At 42.7% G+C, this 23,545-nt stretch overlaps 1 protein-coding gene across 1 annotated transcript in view; it reads right to left on the reverse strand.

Moving 5' to 3' along the window:
- AFF2 (ALF transcription elongation factor 2) overlaps positions 1–23,545 on the reverse strand; it is a 941,751-nt gene that overhangs the window by 393,649 nt on the left and 524,557 nt on the right. Inside the window, exons 6-7 of the mRNA XM_086918613.1 lie at positions 20,698–20,734; positions 20,426–20,477 (exon numbers count right to left, since the gene is read on the reverse strand). Of these exons, the coding sequence (XP_086774739.1) occupies positions 20,426–20,477; positions 20,698–20,734 (89 nt within the window). The remainder of the gene's footprint in view (positions 1–20,425; positions 20,478–20,697; positions 20,735–23,545) is intronic.

Below are 23,545 nucleotides of genomic sequence, written 5' to 3' on the forward strand. Positions count from 1 at the left end.
TTCCGTCCTGGCCACTCTACCGAGACTGCCTTGATAGAATTATCAGACTCTATTAAGTTCTTGCAGGATGAGGGGAGACAGGTTGTACTCATCCTGCTTGACCTAACAGCCGCGTTCGACACCATCTCGCACGCCATTCTTATCAATAGAATGCAGGAGATTGGCGTGGCAGACACTGTGCTGGCATGGTTAGTTTCGTTCTTATCCAACAGATCACAAACGATTGCACTAGGCCCCTTTAAATCCAGCGAGAGATCCATCACATCAGGAGTTCCCCAGGGGTCCATACTCAGTCCTCTTTTTTTTAATATCTACATGGCCCCCCTCCTTGCAGTGATCGAATCTCATGGAATCCTCGCCACATCGTACGCTGACGACACTCAATTGGTCGTCACTATTGATAGGAAATGTCCTGATGCTGAACTTAGATTCCAGAATTGCCTCTCAGAGGTCTTTTTATGGCTGAATAAAAATCATCTCAGATGCAACAGCGCAAAGACCGAAATAATACCTCTAGGAAAAGACGTATCCTTCTGCCCAAAAGATTGGTGGCCTAAAAATTCAGAAGCCCCTCCGAGCGCTGTATCTTCGGCACGCAACCTTGGCATTCAATTTGATACATCCCTTTCTTTTGATGATCATGTTCGCATCACTGCTGGATGCTGTTTTAGTCTTATCAGATCATTGAAGAAATTCTTCGACTTCCTCCCCATTACAGCCAGAAAATCAGTCGTGGTTGCTTTAATTCTCTCCCGACTTGATTATTGTAATGGATTGATGGCAGGAGTGAAGAAGTCCACCCTTAGAAAACTTCAAAGCATCCAACACGCCGCTGCCAGACTTGTGCTTAAACTTCCCAGAAGGTCCTCTGCCTCAGCAGCCCTCAATGTCCTCCATTGGCTACCACTCCACAAAAGAATCTTGTTCAAACTTTTACTGACTGTATACAAAGCTACCAGGAAAACAGGTCCCCTCTACTTCTCCAAGCGTTTCACTTACTACAATCCCTCACGCTGTTTAAGATCCTCAGGAACCAATCTTGTTATAATTCCAAGATTTAAGTTAAAAACCAAGGGGGGAAAAACCTTTTCCTTCCTGGCTGCCAGAGCCTGGAACAGCCTACCTGTCAATCTCAAGCAAGCTGAAACTGAACCTCATTTCAGGAAACTTCTGAAAACCTGGGTGTTCCAGCAATCTGATACTTCAGTCCTAGCAGCTATATGATCTACTTTACTTCCTCGTTCCCACTATCTTCTGCATGCTCAGCGCCAAGATGCTCCTCCCGGAGCGATAGCCGCGCTTTACAAAATTCCATAAATATCAAAATATATCAAATATCAAATATAATGCCGTTTTTCCTGTCTGTTACTGCTAGGAAAAAACAGTGGTAAGGAACAAAAAAAATTACTTCCCCACCCCCACACTCCCTCAGGGAAAGCTCCCAAAGTGTGGGGCTCGTTTTCTTTCAGAAACAAACTCTTACTTTGGATGTTTGCTTCTGAAAAACAAAAACTTTAAATAGTTTTCTGTACGGCTGCCAACATTGACAGTGGGCATCCACCAAATTTTGTGTAGATTGTAAGGAACTGCAGTGGCAGCGGTTCCTTTCGATGTGCAGAGATTACCACTGGATTGGCAGCCATCTCTAAATTTGATTGACATACAGCAGGCAAAGGCCTCCTAAAAAGTAAATCAGAACATAATTGTTCCTTCCCTAATGTTGTGAATTTCAAGCTGGTCAACTGAAATCCTGTGTTAACTAAATCCATTCTGGTGGATATTCTTGGTGTGCACTCATCTACTACTATTCCTTGGTTATAATATATAAAGGAGGAACTTGGTAAAATCATCTGTGATAAAATTCTTATCACCAGGAGGTGAGGGAATTAAGCAAGCTAACTGTTAAGTCTCATTTCCTTATTAGGATTTCCTTGGAAATTAAGCTGTAAATAGGATGTGTGGCTAACCCTATAGAAAGAAACTTATTGGTATGCTTTTGGTTTGGTCACCTTTAACAAGTACAGAGTTTTCTCAGAGGATATCCATCTCATTACTGAGTTCAGAGGTAGACATCTTCATTGCGTGAAGGTGCCAAACGTATCTGACTGGAAAGGGACCATCCATGGGCATGACATTCAAATTTCTCACTCTCTGAACTTTCTCGCAAAAGTCATCAGCTGCACTGAGACCTCGCTCAGCCGCTATCGAATGGCATGGAGCTCTCTTCAGCTATAGCCTACTGCTTTGCCCCATTGAGTATTTTTTACTTCCATCTAAGTCAGAAGATAAAGCGTTCGACTGGGTCGACCCTGGTTTCTGTATCCGACCTAAGCTTTATCATGGTCAGCCTTAACATGGGCTTAGGTTCTGGTTAAGTGCCACCAGATGACTTTAATGGGTGTTTAACACTTTGTGGCACTATTTTCACATTTCTATTTTAAAAATCACGACTCCTATATCCCTTATTAATTTTTCCATTTTGGGGTCATTTTATTTATATAAATGTACTCTATTTAACAAAATTGTTTGAAAAATGTTCTTGGTTGTGTTTTGACTTTATGACTGTTTTGATGCTGCATAAATACACATGCACAGTGCCCCTAAGTGAAGTCTGTCCGCTGTGCAGAGGCTTGACCTAAGAATAAATTAGTGACTTTAAGGGTTCCCTGCGACAAACGTTGTGGTTATTGCTTGGGGTGGGTACTCAACCACCTCGATTAATAACCCAATTCCATACACCTAATATATGTTGACGTTTTCTAAAATGAAACCATCCAAAAGGAAATGTTGATTGCAGGAAATCTGCCAATGTCAAATTAATAGTTTTGGCTACAAGACTGGTATGTGTCCTTCACAATCTGCAGTAGTGATACACCTTGGAAGGGATTGATCATTTTCTCTTACTTGATCCACTGGTTGTACAGATGGTGATAACAAGCACAATTCATCTGCCTTCTTCACTAAAGAATCTTCTATTATCTAGAAATAAAGAACCATAAAAGTAGTACTTTCCCTGGTTATTAAATGACTTGGCAACACTACTGAATTATAGCTTGGAATGGGGAAGTGTGAAATGCAAAGACTCTAAAGCCTACAAAATTAAGCAAACAGAGCTTTAGTGAAGAGCCTGTTGCCCAGTCAAACCTCAATGGCCTTGAAATATTTACTGACTGCGAGTAGAGTTGTGGGTTACATTTCAAGTGCAATATATGGTTCATGAGGACCTGCATTCAAAGACTCCAATGGCGTCATGATATTACGCAACCGTAGAAACAGCTTGCACTGCCATTTGTCCCATATGTGTGCCTGGTGAGAATGGAGAAGGGTATTTTTCATGTAAGCAGCCACACGTGAACCCTTCTTACCACACAGACTGTGACATTCAAATCTCATCTCACTGTATGATGTGGAAACAGGTGAGGACATTGCTGTTTGCTAAATATCACTGTAAAGGAGAAGTTATCTAATGTGCCACACATATTTAATCAAGAAGCCATTCAGTTGTTGAGTTTTCAAGCATTTAGCAACCCTTTCCAAGCGAACACATCCCTTGTGTATTGACTCATTAGGGCGTAATAAGACAGTAGGATCACTTTAAAATGGTTAGTAAGTTTTACTGCTTAGAAATACATTATTTGCATGAAAGGCTTAGTAAAATAGAACGCATGCATATCATTAACAGATTCCGTGTACTGACTGAAGATATCGTGAGGCCAAGGTACTGCAAAAGACAGAAATAACTACAAAATAAGAGTTCATGGAGATTGAGGACATTTTTCTATGTGGGGAATATGTATTTTCAGCTAATACTTTACAGGTTGCCTTTAAGTTAAGCCTGACTGCTTTTGTGTGAAGCTACCAGAGGGTTAAGCACTGGTAATAGACTGACTTTTTGTGTTCACATTGTGGCTGTTGGTTGAGAAGGACTCACACCACCCTCAACCAACAACCAAATTTCTCACAGTGGCAAAATAAAAGGTGAATAGAAAGGGGTAATATTGTATGAAAGGATTTTAGGTGAGCATTTGACAAGGAAGCCTTAAGCTTACTGTATTCATTAGTGAGTGAAGCTTTCATTATTACACATATTCCTAAAACCTGTAGATTTTCCATAGGCTGAATCTCACAGCTGTATTTATGGTCAAGTGTGTATTTTCCAAGTGGAGAAAACTTTTTTTCTGTATTTCCTGATAAAATGTGGATTACATGGGCTCTTTCATTCTTTTTTCACACTAGAACACCATTATTTCACTAAATGAAAGAAGATAAAATGGGTGTGGCAGGTGTTCAGAATGATTGCGAATAGCCATAAAATCATCACTCAGTGGGTATTCACAACATTCCCATAGGTCAGCAGCCTTCTGCTGCTCCTCGGGTGACATCCATGTTGACGTCACCCATCCTATACTAGGACAGCAGAATGTTCATATTTGTGAATTAGCCTTTGTTGTCAGTGGACTTCAGAGTTCACAAATGTATTCAATTTTCTATTCTACAAATCAGAATTTAGAGATTCTAAATGTATTTTCGCATTGTATTGTCTGATCTTACAACCTCAAAAAATGTTTTGTATCCAGCCCAAAATGAGCATGCAGTCATGGCTTTCCCTTGTATCCTCTCTTCTAGAGTGTCGTAAAGGAACACTGGCAGAAACTGTGATGAATAATGCACTGCAATGGAGAATTGTTTATACAGTTTGCGGAAGTGCTCACTTTAGGGCGCAAAACATTGATATCATTCGATTACATTTATAACAAGCAGATAGGTGCATTCTGTTTTTGGTTCCCAATTAACTCACAGTTCTGTATTTGGTTCCCAGTTAACTCACAGTTCTGTATGTGGTTCCCAGTTAACTCACAGTTCTGTTTTGGGTTCCCAATGAACTCACAGTTCTGTTTTGGGTTCCCAATGAACTCACAGTTCTTGCAAGCCTAATGATGATACCAGTCCTCATTAGCAAAGGATCCCTGAAGGTGGTTGTGCCCAATATTTGTGCTTCCATGTCTCTGATATTACAGAAATGACTGCCGACCATTTTGTGGCTTCTGCTCGAATATCTATTACCTGGGTACTCAGTTAATGTTCATGATATGATAAATGATCTATTCCTCAGTTGGAAAGGGGCATGGTGCGATAAGGAAATGCATTTGCAGATGCACACGTGTCATATTATAGATGCAAGTTCACTGGCAGTGAGGTCATTGAGGAACATGTCATGGGGTTCCCACCCGGAGAGGGTGCACAGTTAATGCGCCGCAGCAGAGCTTGCTTTGGAAGAGAGACTTGAGTATCCCAGAAAACACTCGGGAAAAATCATCTTTATACACGTGATAGCAAATATAAGCAATAAATGCAAAGTTATAATTGCCAACTTGCCATGTGATAAAATATTATTTTTTTCCTTTGCAGCTCTTCTCTGGTTAAGAAAGAGCATTTCGATGTTTCCATCACTTCAAGCAACGACAGGTGCTACTAGAGATTCTGTGTGTGATGTGCAGCCCCACTCAGGTGGTTCGTGCCTGCTCCGCTTTATGCCTGTTCAGTCCTTGTTTGTTAGCTCTGTCTCTTCTTCTGTGTGTGATGTGCAGCCCCAATCAGGTGGTTCGTGCCTGATCCGCTTTATGCCTGTTCTGTCCGTGCTTGTTAGCTCTGTCTGTTCTTCTGTGTGTGATGTGCAGCCCCACTCAGGTGGTTCGTGCCTGATCCGCTTTATTCCTGTTCTGTCCGTGCTTGTTAGCTCTGTCTGTTCTTCTGTGTGTGATGTGCAGCCCCACTCAGGTGGTTTGTGCCTGATCCGCTTTATTCCTGTTCTGTCTGTGCTTGTTAGCTCTGTCTGTTCTTCTGTGTGTGATGTGCAGCCCCACTCAGGTGGTTTGTGCCTGATCCGCTTTATGCCTGTTCTGTCCGTGCTTGTTAGCTCTGTTGTTCTTCTGTGTGTGATGCGCAGCCCAGCTCAGGTGGACCGTGGCTGCTCTGCTATTTGCCTGTTTTGCCCGTGTTTGTTAGCTCTGTCTGTTCTTCTGTGTGCGATTTGCAGCTCTGCTCAGGTGGACCGTGCCTGCTCTGCTATTTGCCTGTTTTGCCCGTGTTTGTTAGCTCTGTCTGTTCTTCTGAGTGCGATTTGCAGCCCTGCTTAGGTGGATCTTGCCTGCTGTGCTATTTGCCTGTTCTGTCCGTGTTTGTTAGCTCTGTCTGTTCTTCTGTGTGGGATGTGTAGCCCTGCCCAGGCGTGCTCTGCGCCAGATATTTCCTTGTTTATTAAAATGCGAAGAAGGCATATATATGTTGCCAGGGGCAAATATGTTGGGAGTGCTTTGTCACAAAATAACTTATAAACTCATTTGTGTTATGCTTTTGACACCTTCAGAACACGCTTTGACAGTGCCTGTACTGAAGCGAAGTACAGCAAATGTTATGAAGGCTTTTTAATGCTTCGTCCGGGATATAATCATGAAGATATATGTGTAGAGTAAGGGAAAAATACTTTGCTTTAGTATGCAACTTACGAATGTTCTGAATTTGTACTGCAGGGGCAGAAACCATTGTTGCAAAACTACAACTTACACAGTCTGTGGCTTTTTGTTCCTCTTTGGCCCTTCAGCTTTTTTAAAGCTATTGAATTTCCTAAATGCTGGTGGAAGTGGGTGCACTATTTATGTCTGTGCCTCACCCCCTGCATTTATAACATTCCAGAAGTTATCTAATTTCTCAGGTGTTAATTTATTTCCTAATCACTGGCTGCCTTGGTAGCAGCAATATAATTTGCTAGTTGGCATGCCCAAAACTCGAATGTTCACTTCAAGATCTCACCAAGAAATACAGCCGGGGAGGGAAACAGGTGTGCATCCCTTATTTCTGTTCAGCTATTCAAATGACAAATGTCTAGAGAGATGTGTTTCTGCTATCCTGCTGCTTGAAAGAGAAACCAGAAATATAGTATGCCTTTTCATTCGTAGGCCTGGTCAGGTAGTGAAACCTACATAACATACCGGGCCGAATGCTTAAAACTGTTTGAACACCTAACTAAGCCAGACTTACTGTTGTGGGTAAAAGAAGTCCTTGAGTCAGGAATATATTTAAGTTGCTTTATTCAAGATAGTTACAGGTCCAGATGTTAAGATGGTAATTAAGAGACCCCACCAGGAGTGACCTCCCTGTCACTCAGCCTGCCTCCAACTGCCAGTAGGCTCAGGCAAAACCCCCAACATTCTATGATGTCACCAGGTAATTTGTTTGCTTATTTAATAACGATATTAGTATGTATCAATTTGTTCTTTTCCCTAAAGAAAGGAGATATGTTGTACCTGGACTTTGTCTCTTTTCCCCGAGTTTGTATTTCCTTGTTGCTCTCTTGATGTCACTGTGAGATTACCTGGTGACATCATAGAATGTTGGGGGTTTTGCCTGAGCCTACTGGCAGTTGGAGGCAGGCTGAGTGACAGGGAGGTCACTCCTGGTGGGGTCTCTTAATTACCATCTTAACATCTGAACCTGTAACTATCTTGAATAAAGCAACTTAAATATATTCCTGACTCAAGGACTTCCTTTATGTACAACACTTACCAATGACAAATAGCTTGATTTGCAAGCACAAACCCACCTTTGCAATTCAGAAAACCTGGCTTCACACTTATACATGGATTTATTCACTTAATATTCCTTGGGAGTGGGAATTCCGAGGCAGGAATTCTCTAGATGTGTGCGCATTCTCACAAGCGCAAACGTGTGCTGGTTATCACAGTGCATATTCTGACGCATTTGAACCTTAGAAATGCTTAGCGATTTTTTTTGCAGTTATGGGAAGTAAATCAGTATCAAGGGTGCAAAAGATACTCCCCTCAGAATTGGGCAAGGATGTAGAGAAAAGGCTTTCTGTCATCTGTTTACTCTAATGTGGTTTTCCGGTAGGTCACACAGTCTTGGTGGCAGTAAAGACGTAAGTGTGAATTTTGTTTATTATTACCCCCTCCATCATTCTCCCTCCGCCCCACCACCCCTGGTCAGTAGCAGCCGCTACTGTTCAATGCAGGTACAACAAATAAAAATACTAGTGTCAAAATTTCCCACCACAGACAGCAGATTGAAACAGGTTATTCTTTCAGGTTATTCAAGTCAGTACCGCAGCAATGATTTAGGGAAGGCATAAGCTCACACTTTTCATCCTCTACCACTTTTATTTATTTATTAACCACAGATGAGACTGCCAAAAGTTTCATTCCAGCCAATCTAGTCAGCCTTAAATGGTTTCAAAGGTAAACCTCTTCCTTTCTTCCTCCATCTTTTCGGCTGTCTTCCTTCAATCCTTCTTTTCGTCTCATCCTCCCTCCCTCTCCTCCGCACTCCCTTCTTCCTACCTCTCTTCCTCCCACCCACTCCTATTTTCCCTCCTTTCCATCCTTTCCTTATTTTCATTTTCATTTTCACTTTCCTTTTCCCTTTCTTCATGTGCTGCCTTTTTTATTCCCTCCTTCTCTCCATCAATTCCACCCTTTCATAAATCGCTCACTGGACACATACAGAAGAGTCAATATACGGAGATACAGATATCTTAATTTTGTAACCAAGTAAAACAATTTAGAATAGATTATATAATTGACTTTCATCGTCCTCGCATAGTGCAAGTTTTGTAATTAATAGATGCCCACCACAGTTCAGTCTCTCTCAGAGATATTGCATACTGCACTGCAGTAAATCTTTGTACAGTAGGAAAATCTATTAACATAGTTTTGAGTATCCTCTTCGCTTCCATAATTACACCTCATCAACTGCTGAACGACAGAAAACAACAAGCTTTGGCAAACCAAATAGATCAGGCTTTAAAGGGAGGTGTCAACATATTAACTTTACCAATATTTGTTTGCATTGGTGCTTTTGAGATCTGTCTTTTATTTTAAGTTTACCATTTTAAAATGGCTGCTGACCATGTTGGAATGGTAAATGGAAAGTGCCGTAGTGGCGCTCGGTGTGTTGGCATACATATGAGGCACGTGCTTGCACACACAAACCTGGCAGTCATCATGGAAAAGTTTCCACTTTGATATTTTTACTTTACAGTTTCAATATGGCTAACAGCCACTTAAAAGAAGTAAAGTAGAAAGAAAAATAAAGAGTGCAGGAGTGCAAAAAGAAAATATAGCACTTTGTAGCTGCTGTTGTCTCGGAAATAAACAACATAATATTTGAATAAATGTGGAGGGCGCAGGAAGCAGGTATAGGAAGAACAAGCAGACGAGTGAGGGAACAAGAAAAGAAGATGCACTCTCATGACGTGCTGAATGGAAACTATGAAAATAGTCCCCTCCAGACAATAGTGGAAGGAGTGGAAGGATACAGCTCATCCAGTCAGAATCAATGTACATCGGTTATCGGTAATTCTCTAGGGGCTGGGACGAACACAAGTATAGGCAGTTTAGCAATCAAATAAAGAACACAACATTGAGACTAACTCCAAGGATGGTCAAGGGGTTGACACAAACCCTGCACCAAATGCTGAATTGTAGACAATGGATCTTCGACGACAAACAGCAAAAGCTACCTGTACACAGAACTAAAAACAATGATTAGACTCCAATCACTCAGAGTCTTGTGGCTGAACAAAGATTAAAGATCATATTGAGTTGTGAAAACCCTCTCGCACTCTCGGCCTCGATCGTGCTCCTCACTGCGGAGCTGCCGAGCAGATAAACGCACCGATAACCCGATAAAAGCGCATCACTCGCGGCGCCTGGCCCGTGAACCTCAAAGCCAGTCAAAGATAACCCGAGGCTTGGCCCTGGCTTTCAAGGGATCGAGCCCTTTGACGGGCCTCCTCAGAAACCGGCTGGGAGAGTTTGTTTGGTCTGTTGCCATATTTATAACCAGCCATTCTTTTGATTTCTTCATCTGAGTTACGACTGGATCAAATGTCGGGCTGACAGCTCTCTTTTTACTTTTAAACCCCACACATTTTTTGAGAAACAAATATCTCGAGCACAAAGATATCATCTTTGCTCTGCTTCATTATTATGTATTGGAGACGCCAGATCATTGTGACTCCGCGCTGCCGCGGCCATCTGTAAGCAACCTTCCCTCAGTTCAGTGCAGGCGCGCCGTTTCAAGTTCCTTCGCTATTCTGTCAAGATCTAATGTTCAATGTACTGTTGCCGTGGCAACAATATGGTATTTTAATCCGGTGCTAAAGGTCGTTTCAGTTCTTCTTCCATCACAAAATAAAATGTTACAGAATGGAACAGTGATAATGGCGTGAATTTACAAGAACTGCGATTCCAAATCTCTTGCTTCCACGGAAATGTAATTTGTACCAAATGGAATGTTGCTCAAACTTTTCAAAGAGCAGCTACATCAAGTATGGGAAACAATTTAACTGCATGTATTTTCAGGAAACAGTATTGCATTTACACACAATGTGTGTGTGAGTGTCTGTATCCCGTGTTTGCCCTGTGCGTGATGGCTGGGGTGTGTATGTCACAGAGGGGACGTTGATGCCTCTGAGGCAATTTTTGAATTTGCTATTCCATAGGAAAATTATTTCTTGTTTTGCTAATAAAGTTTGCCTCATATGGTGAATATTTACAGTACTCAAAATGCATTTTTTGAGCGTTAGGACGTTTGTAGCATATTGGCCATGAGGAGCAAAAGTTATAAAGGGTCAATATTCCTGCCTTATTTTTCATAAGCAGGTCTGGACCAATCAACATCAAACAAAGCATGGACTCAGGTAAGAGTCAATGACTTTATGTGTCAGACCTGCCAACCTGAGAATACTTGTCACCATGTAAGCGTACAGGAAGGAAGGAGTGTGGCCACGGTGAGGATGCATGGCCAAGGTGAGTGGGACTTTAGACCCAATACGCCGTCACAGCAATAAGGAACTCCTTTAACACCACCTCCCAAGTCCTGAGGATGTTTCATCTTGTAGTGCAGCTGTGTACAGTGTTCATACCTGAGAAGGGAACCCATTTGTGCAGTGGTTTCCGGCTCACTGCGATTGTGCCTCGTGTAAGAAGACATGAAACTGTGTACCATTTGGCAGCACTGGGGCAAGCTTGCTGTGTGCTTGTTGTGTTTTGGTATAGAATTTTCCATAAAGAAGGGAAAAACTGCAAAGATGTTAGGGTCTAATCTTAACTATTTTCCTGTAGCGGTTTTGAGCTATCAATAACTTTGCAGACTCACAGTGAGTCCTCAAGTTCCTTGTCAGAAAACATTTAAATTGTGGAAAACACTTGTTTTACTTGTTTTTTGTTGTGTTGTCTGCAGAGCCATGTTTAGCTACAAAAACCAATATGGACATTTTTGGAGACCGTTTATGCTTAGGGTGTACAAAAATGGGATGTATGACGGTACAACGCGTACCGTTACAACGCGTACCTTTACGACGCAGGTTTAACAACACAAGTCGTTAGAACGACTTGCGTTGGGGGGCGCTGAATAGTGAATAGTTTAATTCACTATTCCAACTCCAGTCCCCGTGGATAGTAGGGAAGGTGTTGGATAGTAAATTAAACTATCCCTATCCTAGAGCGCCTCCAGCGAAAGTCGTTGTAACAACTTTCGTTGTAAATCCTGCGTTGTAACGGTACCGCGTTGTAACGGATGTTTCCCACAAAAAAGTGTTGATGGGTGAAAAAAACCTCAGCAGAAGTCCATGGACCAAATAAAAAGTGAAATGTGCTAGGGGTAGATGTTACAAAACACTTCCTCAGAGAGTGCTTTGTAGTTACTTAGGGATGCTGGATGCATGGCCTGGCCGAAGACTGCCTGTATTGAGAGAGTTTACAAGGTCCAATTAGTTTCACCATCTTGGGATTGTACATTATTGAGATGTGACCATAGTAATGGGTATTCATATTCATGAAGGTAATCTGTAAATGGTGTGCTACGTTCATGATGTATCCTCTACCTACCTAAATTGACGAATCTTTTGAAAACTCTATGAACGTTTGGCAGATTATTGCAACAAATACGGCAGGCAACACAACAACCTTTTGACCCAAGGTATGTGTCTCCTAACAAGTTGTCAAAAGATCACCTTGCATGACTGACTTAGACACCCATGTCTGGACAGACTATTAGCAAAAAATTGGTGAAAGCAATTTAAGACCAATATGACAGAAGCTTTATGCCAGACAAACGTGTGTTTGTTATGAATGTTTTAATACGTTTAGATAATATTTCCTTGGTCTAATCTCCCAGTACTACTTAAAATATTGGAGTATTACATGAATATCAATGGATAAACCATTCTAAATTCTTGAAATACTGTCATCCAGCTAAGATGCAAAATACAGACTATTCATATAGGCCATAAAGTCAAACATGACAGACTTCTGTATCCGTACATATGTATCCATAGTGCGAGGCCTACATAGTGTAGTGTGAACCAATCAGTCAACTAAGAATTATTTTATCACACTTTTCATTTAACATTTTCACTTTTATGCTGCCATTACAATTTGATATGCATTTGTAAATAATGTTGGACTAGGACTTCACTGCAGAAAGGCAGCAATGTATTATTCTGTTGTTTAATCTAAAAGGGTTTTTTCTTTGGTTTTGACAAAAACACATTTTGAGAATCTTGTAAATAACTGTATTAATGAATATAACTATTCCTCATTTCACTTCATGTACTCAAAGAAATCATATCAAAGCTTTACCTCTGGTCATATATTATGTTTTGGTTGCCTCTCAATAATTTGTGCCAGGCATATGTATGCATGTATTTATGAATGTATGTATGTAAATGGGATTTCTATAGCATTCACTTAGCAAAAATGCAGCAGAACACGGTATATGGTCAGACACAAGCATAAAGGCAATGCGTCAGAGGAAAGGAGAGAGGAAACTTGGTTGTGGATGGTTACTGCCTTCCGATGCAGTGTTCTTAAAAGAGGTGAGTCTTCGACTACTTCCTAAATTTGAACAGTGTTGAGGCTGTCCTGATGGATGTGGGGATATTGTTTGAAATCATGGGGGCATAGACGGAAAAGCCCTGCTGTCTTTTTTTAAACGTCTTAGTCTGTAGTATAATGGTGTCCTGGCTGTGAGTGTTCCCAGATCCCCCAGGGATGGTTAGTTGGACTTCAAAATAAGCACACGTGTTGGTCATGTTAGGTTTGTAAATGATGCAGCTGGTGAAGAAGATAGTATGGGTCAGCAAAGGTTGTCACTGGGGCTCCATCAGGATGGATATGAGGTGTTCATATTTCTTCAGTCTCTGGATGAGACGGGCTACAGCAGTGTGGAGTCTGGGAGGCCATGACATTTCTATCAATCAGGTGAACAGCTGTTCTGAAGTCACTTTCTGGAAAAAATGGTTTGAGTTTCTTTCACAGAGATAGTCGTAACAGGCCGTCTTTGTTTTTTGACAGTCTCTTCATTGAGGGTGAGGTAGGTGACCATAGTGATCAACTTTGCATTCAGTGAAAGTTGTGATTCAAAAACATCAAGGTTCTTGGTATTGAGACAGGTTTATGCTGTATCCTGCTGTTGGACTTGGCCCTTTTAGCAGGTTCACCCCAACAATTTTTGCATTTGCCTAGCCTGTTTCTGTAACCTGGTGTTGGTGATTTTAGGCCTCTGCGCACTTTTTCACTTTGGTCCAGTGTAAAGTGCGTGCACTCTCTGTGTATGTGTGGTGAGAGTGGCCTGCCCTCCCATAGGAATGCATGGTGATATGTGTGTCCATGGTAGTTCCTGATGTGTGGGAAGTGCAGGGTCGAGTTTGGTATGTGTGAACTCGTGAGATTAAATGCTGCGCGATGATGTGTTCAGATCTATTGTGTCTAGTGTGGAAGTATCACTTTTAGAAGATGGCATGTCTGTGCAGTGAATGTGAATTGACTGTCTGGCTTGTTATTGGCTGGAGCTGGCTGGTGTGCCTGGCTCCAGGAGTCAGGATGGGTCTGCCCAGTGGTGAATGGAGAGATCTGCATGTTGATGGGAGGGAGGAGTGCACCTGGGACCTGAATAGGGCTGGGCCTTCCCTCCACAATGCTGGCTCCACCCCCTGTGGTGTGTCTGATGTCCCTGACCCACCCCGTGAATAGGCAGAGGGGCTGAGCAAAACAAAGTGCTCAAGAACCAGTTGCATCTGGTTTGTCCCTTGCCTGTACCCTTGGAGACCAAGGATTTGGTGTATAAAAGAGGGGCTGTGACCCCATGATTTTGTTCTTGTTTCCAACTCGAATCTACCAGGGCCGTGCTGCTGCTGGAGCCCAGGGGAAGGCTTGCCTCCCTGGGCCCTGCCCAACCCATGGATGCTCTGGAGCACTTATTGGGGACCCTTTGCTTAAAGCTGATTTTGCCAAGGCTTGTTACAGCCTAGCCAGCGTCAGGGGAGTGCTTTGCTTTCTTTAAATCAGTGAGGGAGACCCTGGGGGCTGAGCAGCGCGGTGCTGCAGCCCTTTTGAGAGGGATTCCCCCTGCCTGGGGATCCCCCTCCTTGTGTTCCTTGAGGGTGCCCACCCCACTTATTTTGGTATTTGTGGTGCGCAGGTGCCCACCCTCCGTCTTGGGGCTATTGTAAATTACCTATGGGTGCCCACCCCGCTTATGTAGAGCTCTTTTGGCGGGTGTCACCCCGCTGTGCATTTTTGAATGATCGAGGGAGTCTACCCCTCGCTGTGCCCCGAGAATCACCGCCGCAGCCGCGGGCACACAGGAAGTCAGGCACCGTAGTGCCTGACGGCGGGCGGGACTTCCGGTTTAAAAAAGGAAGTCTCGTGCCCGCCGCCGGAAGAGGAAGAGGAGCTGCCCACGAGACGAGGTATGGCACTGCCGGTGCGGGGCCCCCATGGTTAAGGGAGAGCCCCGCAGGCGCCACCTGGTGCAGCTCGATGGCGGAGGCACATTGCCAGTGCCTGCCCCCCACCACGGGAGAAGTGAGGAGACTGCCGCCGGGAGCCTCGTTGGCTCCACACTGAGCCCCGGTCCTGAGATGGGGAGCCGGGTAAAGCAGAGCCCCTCACACACTGCCGCCTGGAGGAGCCCCCTCCAAAGGAGAAGCAGTTGGCCTGGTGAGTGAAACAGGCTGGGTGGCTCCGTAAGGGCGTGTGTTGGCGCCAGTGCACTACACAGTGACATGGGTGCATTTAGGGCGGCCTGGATGGCAGAGGGCCGCCCCAATGTTTTTTTTTACCAAGCCCATTAGTGGCTCCAACAAGAGGGCAAGTTCTTCTATTTTGGGCACAGAGTGTTCTAGGAGCCCGTGTGCTCCAGGGTGCCATTTATTTGTTAAAGGGTTCCAGAGGGTCCCATGTTTGTGCCCACACTTTTGCCTCATTATCCCTAGCCCGAGGGCTCCAACGAGGCCCTGTTTATCTAAAAGGCCCCAGTGGGGGTCCCGAGGGCCAGAGGGGCCCTTGTTCTTGCCTCTGAGGGCCCCAGTTGTTTTGAGAGCCAGATGGCTCCCTCAAGGGGCATGTGTATTGTTAGAGCCCAGTGTGGCTCCATCCCCGGGCACATTTGTTTTCAGAGCCTAGAGAGCTCCAACATTTGAGTGCAGTTTTTGTTCTAAAGGGTCAGTGAGGGCCGCGGTTTTGCATTCACAGCTGCCGAGCAAGTAGTGGGCAGCTGCACCGTTTAGGTGCTTTTCTTAGAGGACATGTTCTTTTGGACTCAGGAGTGGGACGCACTCCTTCGCCCCTACTTGGCCTTCTACAGATGCTCAGCACTTACTGCCAGCTGCATCGTTTAGGCCCCAGTTCATTGTTCTCAGCTGCCCAGCAAGTAGTGGGCAGCTGCAACGTTTAGGTTTTTGCGCAGTAACGCAATCCTGACTTTCGCTGCCTTGTCAGCACGCCCTGACATTCTGTACACAGGGCATTTGAGCCCCTTCTTGGATGGCCAGTTGGCCAGCGGGACTGGTATGTGGATAGGGTGTAAGACACTAATGTAATTATGTGCTCTAAAGGTGGTGCTAGGAAATGTAATGCGTTTAGTATGTGTTACGCACCCTGTGTTTGATACCTCTACATTTGGTTTATGATTATGAGGTTATTTTGCATTTCATGTGGTTATGCTAGTGAGATGATGTTTCACTCTGTGATTTACGCCCCTAATGTGAGTTATACTTAGGAGGTAGGGTCTAATGTGTTTAGACTAGTGAGAGATTGCATGATGTGTTTATGCTGGTGAGGTTGGCGCAGGAGGTAATTCGCACCTGAGGTGACTGTGCATAATGTAAAGTTATGTTACAGGTTGAGGTGGAGTACAGTGATTACCAGTGGTTACTGGTTGTAGGTTTATGATCTATTTTTACTTTTACCAATTTCGGCTAAGTGTTGACCTTAAAAGACAGAGGCCCACGTGGCCCTGTCCTGTGTAAATAATCCCTTGTGAATATTGCCCGTGCCAGTTGGCACAATGTATATTGTGTGATTACTATCTGATGTGTTTTGAGAATACAAAGGCCATTTTTATATAACCTTGTGTGGAGTTCCTGTGATGATGTTGCTGTGTGCACGCGCAAATGCTTTACACATTTCCTCCGGGATAAGCCTGACTGCTCGTGCCATGCTACCAAGGGGGTGAGCATGGGTTATCTTTGGCGTGTAACTCCCTTGCCCTGACTAGAGTGGTGGTTTCTGCCTGGCTTTGGCGCAAGCCTTAGCCAACCAGAAATCCCAGTTCTAACTCCTGATTATTAGTCTTGCCAATTAACAGGAATGGTAGGTGTGAGCTTCAGGTAGACACTGGGCATCCAAGTGAGGATGATGTGCAGGCAGTGACTTTCAAGAAGATTTGTGTATCATAAGCATATTAGTGAATCTTGATCTTGTTATCTGTGAGTAGAGCACCAAGTGGCTCCATGAATAGGTTGAACATGACAGGAGACGGTATGGAGCCCATGGGACTTCACAGACTGTAGGGATATTTTGAGAACTGAACATGGCCTTGGTCTGGTTGGAGAGGGCGCCTTATGTTCCATACATCTTGGAGTTGAAGGCCCCAAAGCAACCCCACCAGGGCTAGATGCTAGGGTTCCCTGGCACATTGATTATAAGCACTGCCTGGCTTTGCATGAGAGAACATCCAGCCTTGCTTTCATAGGCAAAATATACTCCCTCCTTCAATCCCTAGGAGTAGGTCTTGTCTGCAGCCTACACAGGGAGAGTCTAGATGGTCCAGTGGGCACTTACCTACATTCCAAAATCTCCTGGGTGCATAAAAATGTGTCACTCATCTGGTGTCAAACTGTACATGAAGCTCAAAGAACATGCACTGTCTTGTCCAAATGTTGCAATGAGGATTTCACACTTTTGAAAGGCTAATGTCATACAGCAAATGAGAAAAATGTTCTCTGTAATATGTGGTGTTGATATCATAAGCAGAGGTTCATATTCCCTCTGTAAAAGTAAGTTATGCTGAGCAAAAGGAAAAATAGAACTTGACCACAGTGGCACACATAATTTGCATGAACCTTCGCAATTCCTTAATTTGGGCAAGCATAAACCTCACTGGTTTCCAGTAATGCCATACCTAAAATTCAGAGGCATTTGCATTGTACACATGCACATCCTGTTGACCAAGAGCTTTGTTATTTTCTCAGGTATCAATTCTCCGTTAGTGGACAACCAACAAGGCCAAATTTCCATTCGAAAGTCAGAAAACAGGGGGAGGTAGGTCCACACTCCTAATACAATAGTAGACCTACAAAATCCGAGATGTTGGATAAAGAACCTAGCAAAAAAGGGGTTATGATTTTTGCTCAATCTGAGCCAGAAAATCAGGAGACAGGAAAGAAAAATGTATTTCTTAAGTCCCCTCACTCACCAGGGTTTTCCCTTAGTGACATGCTTCATCATAGGAGCCATCTCAATCCGCTGCGGATTGAGGCATGCTGCGACTTGCGAAGTTATGTAGGAGCACTTTCGTGAGAACTATGTGTAGTGTAGTGGTGTTGTGGAGTGGGAGAGGTGAGTTAAAAATACCTAACTAGTGGGCGCAATAATTTTATTTTAGCTCTTAGTTGGTATGTCTAAAAACTGGGGTGAGATACTGGGAGAAACCTAGCTGTAATGAGTTAGGGGTCCCTAGTATATGACAACATGTTTTGAGCCTCCCCAGAGCTCTTCTTCAGGACTACACAGGGTCCCGCCCTGTGTGTACCACTCAAAAGGTTACCGAAAACTAAGGTAAATAGTAAAAAATGATAAAGAAACAAAACACTGGAACTTATATGCGTGCATCAATTTATACATATGATAAACACATTGGTAACGTAGTATTCATTACACCCGCTTTATTAGCATAATTTTTAATAAATTCACAAACGTATGCTATAACACCATTTTGCATAACTACATGCTTTCACAGTAATTTGCAGCAAATGCACTTGACCAAAGTGTGAAAAGTATCTTCACATCCAAAGTGATAGAGAGGGTGCATTTCACTCTAAAATGCAGGTCAAAGGCTTATTTTGAATTTTGTGTAATTACATGAAATTATGCATTCTTTTTCCAGAATGGAACATATTTAAACAAAAGCAAACTAAGTGAACTTTGCACATGTCTGTAAAAAGCAATACATAACTTTTCAAACCATAGAGTATTATATGATATGATGGTAATGCCTAAACCCCAACAGGAATTGAGGAAGTTAGAGAGTCCCTCGCAAACATATAAATTACACAAAATGATGCTGAGTATATGAAAACATAACTCACAGATTTGAAGTAATATAAACTTAGAAATCTTCAAATAAGCAAGAATAAATTGCTGTATTGATGGAAACATAAATAACGATATAACTGGGAAAAAAGAATTTAAATGCATGTTGATCCTCCCTGAATCTGTACATAAATATTTCTGGTCCGGCTTGCTTTGTTAGGTCGGCATTCCATTCAACTTCACAAAGGTTCCTGGATGAATCGCATTTTCATAGAATAATTTGTTTAGCTTGTACTAGAATCTTCTATATAGAGATTGCAATATCATTTTGGAGGAGAAACCGAAGTGAAATAAATTAGGGGTAGAATAGATTTTGGTCAATTTAAAATCTACATTTATGCTATACTTAGTAATGAAGTTCTATGCGTTGTATTTACATTTATTTGAATTTAAAGGACAATATATATGGGAAAATATACTCTTCGTCCAATCTCAATTAAAAAGGAATGTGAAGGGCCTGGAGGTTCAAATATTGATCTGACAATGTGTATTAAAGCAGATAAAAGTGTTGCTTTCAACAGAAGTCAGTTTCACAATTATTTGTTGCTCTTAATTATATATTTCTTTCTTCACATCATTTGTTTCATCCATATTTAGTTAAAATAAAAGTTATCTAGAATGTTCTAATGCTATATTGTTGATTTTACTCCAAATTGCATCGTCCATATATGCACTTAAATATTAAATCTATTGTCCCTTTGCCATATTCTGGACTATCTGTGTTGCTGAATTGACTGTAACTAGGGCTTCATCAAAATACACAGCACAATTTGTGAACGTCTTCTTCATATTTATGTCCACCACCAGTGCTTGTATCATTGGTACCTACTTAAGAGAGTCACTGCTGATAGGCTGTTGCTAATACATCATCTGATTCAATGTAGAGCTGTTGTGATATGATTGTCTAGCATCCTAGCTGAAAGACTATATCCTGATTCATTAAAGAAGTCCCTAAAGTTCAAAAGATAACATAAGTTTGATCTACCAAAGCCTTTCAATAGGGCAGGAGGTACACTTCCATGGAGCCAAATTCCGGGATGCTCAATGTCTAAGAAATAAAGGAATCTGTACAACTAATGGAAATCCAGAGAACAGATCTGATTAGTAAGGAATATGACCAGTTATTCCATTAGATTAGGTAGTGGATGAATAGTTGTATTCTGTACCTTGAAGTGGCCCCTGGGGTGCATAGTATATTGAAAATTAATCAAACCTAATATTCCACACACACCACAGCGTAGTGGTAGTAGTATTCCTCAGCTCTTATTTTCCTTGCTGTAAGAAGAAAACTCATTTTATGATAGGCCACTTATAGCCCCTCACCAGTGGAACCCTACATGTACATATCTGATCTGCCACAATTAATACCAAGTCAAATAAAAAAAAGAACCTTTTCTTCGTCAGGTGCACAATTCCAAGTTATCCTTGATTGTGCCTATCAACTGAACTCCAAAATGTGATGAAATCACAGCAAGTGATAAATAAGACATCTGGCAATTTTAAAGTGAAAACAAAAATGGTGACTACAGTAATATCAAAATAGGGATCTTTCTGTACCTGCTCTGCGAGTAAATTGAGGCTATGTTCCTACAGCACGTAGACAGATCATATTATTCAGCTAAATCACCCAATTTTACAACAATGTACAGGTATGTTGCATTTTAAAAAAGCTCTTATTTTGGCATGCATTTGTTTTTCAGTTGTAAAATTAATGTTTCACCTAAGATAACATTAACAGAAAATCAACTTACGATTTTTGTGGCGCTGGCTTTGTTATTAGCTTGCTTGTAGCATCACATCGTTCTAGAAAAAAACAGTATCAACTATCAAAAGACTGTGATCTATTAAAATATGCCTAATCTGCCAGACCTTTCTAATTATGCTCTGATCATGCCATGCCATGGTGTAGAACATGCAATTAATATTTTGCAGAATTTTACAAGCTATAATTAGTTGTTCTCATGTACAAATGATGTTAGGCAGGCAAAACATATTATCTGAGCTATAATCAATAATGACCTACTTTGTAAGTTGTACCCTGAGTTCAGGTGCTGGGAGTCCTACAATAAAGAAAAAAGATGTTAGTTTATGTTAAAACTCATAAGCTCCAAAATCTGCATGATGAGGAATACTTTTCAGACTCAACCTTGTTCCATTGCTGTTGTAGATGGGCTTATTAAACAACAGAGCACATAAAGGAGAATGCCTATATAGGCACCCAGAAGTGATTTTATAAGCTCCAGGCCATATCATGGAAAAGTGAACAATTGCAAATTGTTTTGTGCGTGTCTCTTTAAGTATGCAAAAGTTATTAAAGCTTTCATGAACGTAAAATTGTAATGCATTTCAATATTCGGATTAGTGCTCATAGAATGAATGACATCCTTAATGGAGCATTGATTAATAAAATATATACTTTGGAATACATTTTTTCACTTTCTTCGTTGTGTCCTTGCTTTCTCCCTTTCACTGCCCGCAATATTTTCTTACTGCCTGCTGCTGCCATTTTCACCCCCCACCACCAGAACCCTCTTGCCCCCTCATATCCCCCCTACCGTTCAGCTCTCCCCACCCTGCCTTCCCATCATATGAGGCCCAAGGACCGTTAGTCCCTGTGTAATGGAGAGCCGTGTCCCCCCACCCTATCCCTTAAGACCTTAAATTAAACAAAACCAATGTAGAGCACCATTTCAGAAGAAAGCACTAGACAAAGCACTGGACAAGGCAAAAAAAACATACCAATCGGTATATTCCAACCCCCCCCCCACCCCTCCCCCCGCTAAGCTACAACTGGGCTCCCCAAACCCCCGGCATCCAGATCAAACCATTTGTCCAAACAAAATATCGTCACAATATCATCTTATGAGCCTCCGCCCTCTATATAGCTGCCAAATACTCCTTGGCCTAGACCTCTGACCAAAAAAACTTCCTTTGCCCCTTAATAGTGACTTTTAATTTTGCCGGGTTCTGTAAATACACAACCTCTCCCTTCTTTTGAAAGTCCGGTATAAGTTGCCGTAGCTGCCACCGCTTAGAGACCGTAGCCTGGCAAAAGTCTGGCCTTACAAAGAAGTTGCAGTCCTTAGCCATGACCTTCCGGTCAGGTCTTGCCAGGGTGTAGATGTCTTCCCGAGCCAAGAAATTGTTAAAACAAACCAATATCGCCCTTGGGAGGTTCTCTTCGCCTTGACGGGGCTTTCTCATGGAAAACGGGAACCGGTGTGCCCGTTGTATTTCCCGGGACCAGTCCCAAGTCGTGAGCTGGGGGAAGGCCCCTGTCAACAATTCTACAACAAACTTACGAACGTCTGATCCCTCCAGCTTCTCTGGGATCCTCAGAAAGCGCAAATTATTCCTACGGGAATGATTTTCAAGTTCGGATAACTTATAACTCAAATCGTCCCGATGAGCCTTTATGAGATCTAACTCTTCCTTCTGTACAGCTGCATCGTCCTCTAAAGCTGATATTCGAGCCTCGGCCTCCGTGACTCTATCCGCAGTTTCTGCCCTCAATTTTATTGCCCGCCGAACTGCGTTTTTTACCTTGCTGCAGGTGGCTTGCATACGTATATTTTCAGCTTTGCTTTCGGCTCTGTGGTTCATCATTGTCTCGTAGATGGTTACCAGGGTAATTTCCTGAGGTAGGGGTGTATCTAATGGATTTTGCCCCCCTTGCTCCGCCACCAGGGAGGCTGCCATAGCTGTTTGGGCTCCATTTAATTCAACACAAGGTGTTAAGACACCTTCTGACATAGCTTAATGAGAGCCCTTTTTCTTCCTTTTCTTTTTAACAGTGGTAACACTAAAATCAGGGGAGAGCTCATCCGGACTGCTACCTCCACTGTAGTCCGCCCAATCCTTGCTCATACTAGAGCCTTCATCCGATGACACCTCAGATAGCGAATAAAAGTTCTCAACTAATTCTGGTGCGCCCAAGCCCTCCTGTGCGTTGGTATCAGAAACAGGTAAATGTATCTCCCTTAATAATACCTTGGGCGAAATATTGTCTCCTCTCTCATCGCCTTCTGAGTCTTTATCTCCCCTTACATACTCAGTCAGTCCAATCTGAAACTGTTCCTTGTTCAATTCCACAGCTCCCTCATTCAGCACACCAGCTTCAACATAGTCAATAGCTTCTGTAGCTGTAGCTTCCACTAACACCTGGTTATTTAATACGCCGACTGCATCTGTCGACATTCCCGACATTAAATCGCTATTGCAGACATTCTGTCGCTCGAACATAGCTGGTAGGGTCAGACTCTGAGTATTTAGCTTCGGGACACTCAGAGCCTTTCCGCCCCTCCCCTTGCCTTCTCCATTTCCCTTACTTGCCATATGAACACCAAGGGGAGTGTTGGAAGACTTAGAAGAGACAGTAACAATTTCGCACACCGTGGAATCCTAAATTACTTTGGGTCCCGCTCTCTTGTCATTTACCTCCATACCTTGCTCTTTGTTTCTCACACTCCGGGTCGTGATTTTGGCAACTTCGTTCGATTTTGCCTCCCCTTTTGCTGGCATCTTTTTCTTAGACGTGGCACCACCCCGACCATGTACTACCCCGCTTTGATAGCTGAACAACAGCCAAGCGGGTACTCGCCAGTGAGGGGCTCTACGCCGACTCGTCAACACGTAGCCCAGCATCCAGGGTAAAGTTCCAACAAAGCCACAACAGCTACTAGAGGCTTCGTCCTTCCCTTTGCCACGATGGATTAAGGGCGCTGATGTATGTTATAAAAATACGGGTAGAGGAAGAAAAAGATCTGCACACTAAACATATGTGGTCTAAACGATTTCAGGAAACGACAAATTTTGGCCAAAATTGTTCAGTTATTACGTATCGATATACTTTGTTTGCAGGAAACTCACCT

This window comes from Lissotriton vulgaris, chromosome 4_1 (assembly GCF_964263255.1).
Source record: "Lissotriton vulgaris chromosome 4_1, aLisVul1.2, whole genome shotgun sequence".
NCBI classification, from domain to species: domain Eukaryota; kingdom Metazoa; phylum Chordata; class Amphibia; order Caudata; family Salamandridae; genus Lissotriton; species Lissotriton vulgaris.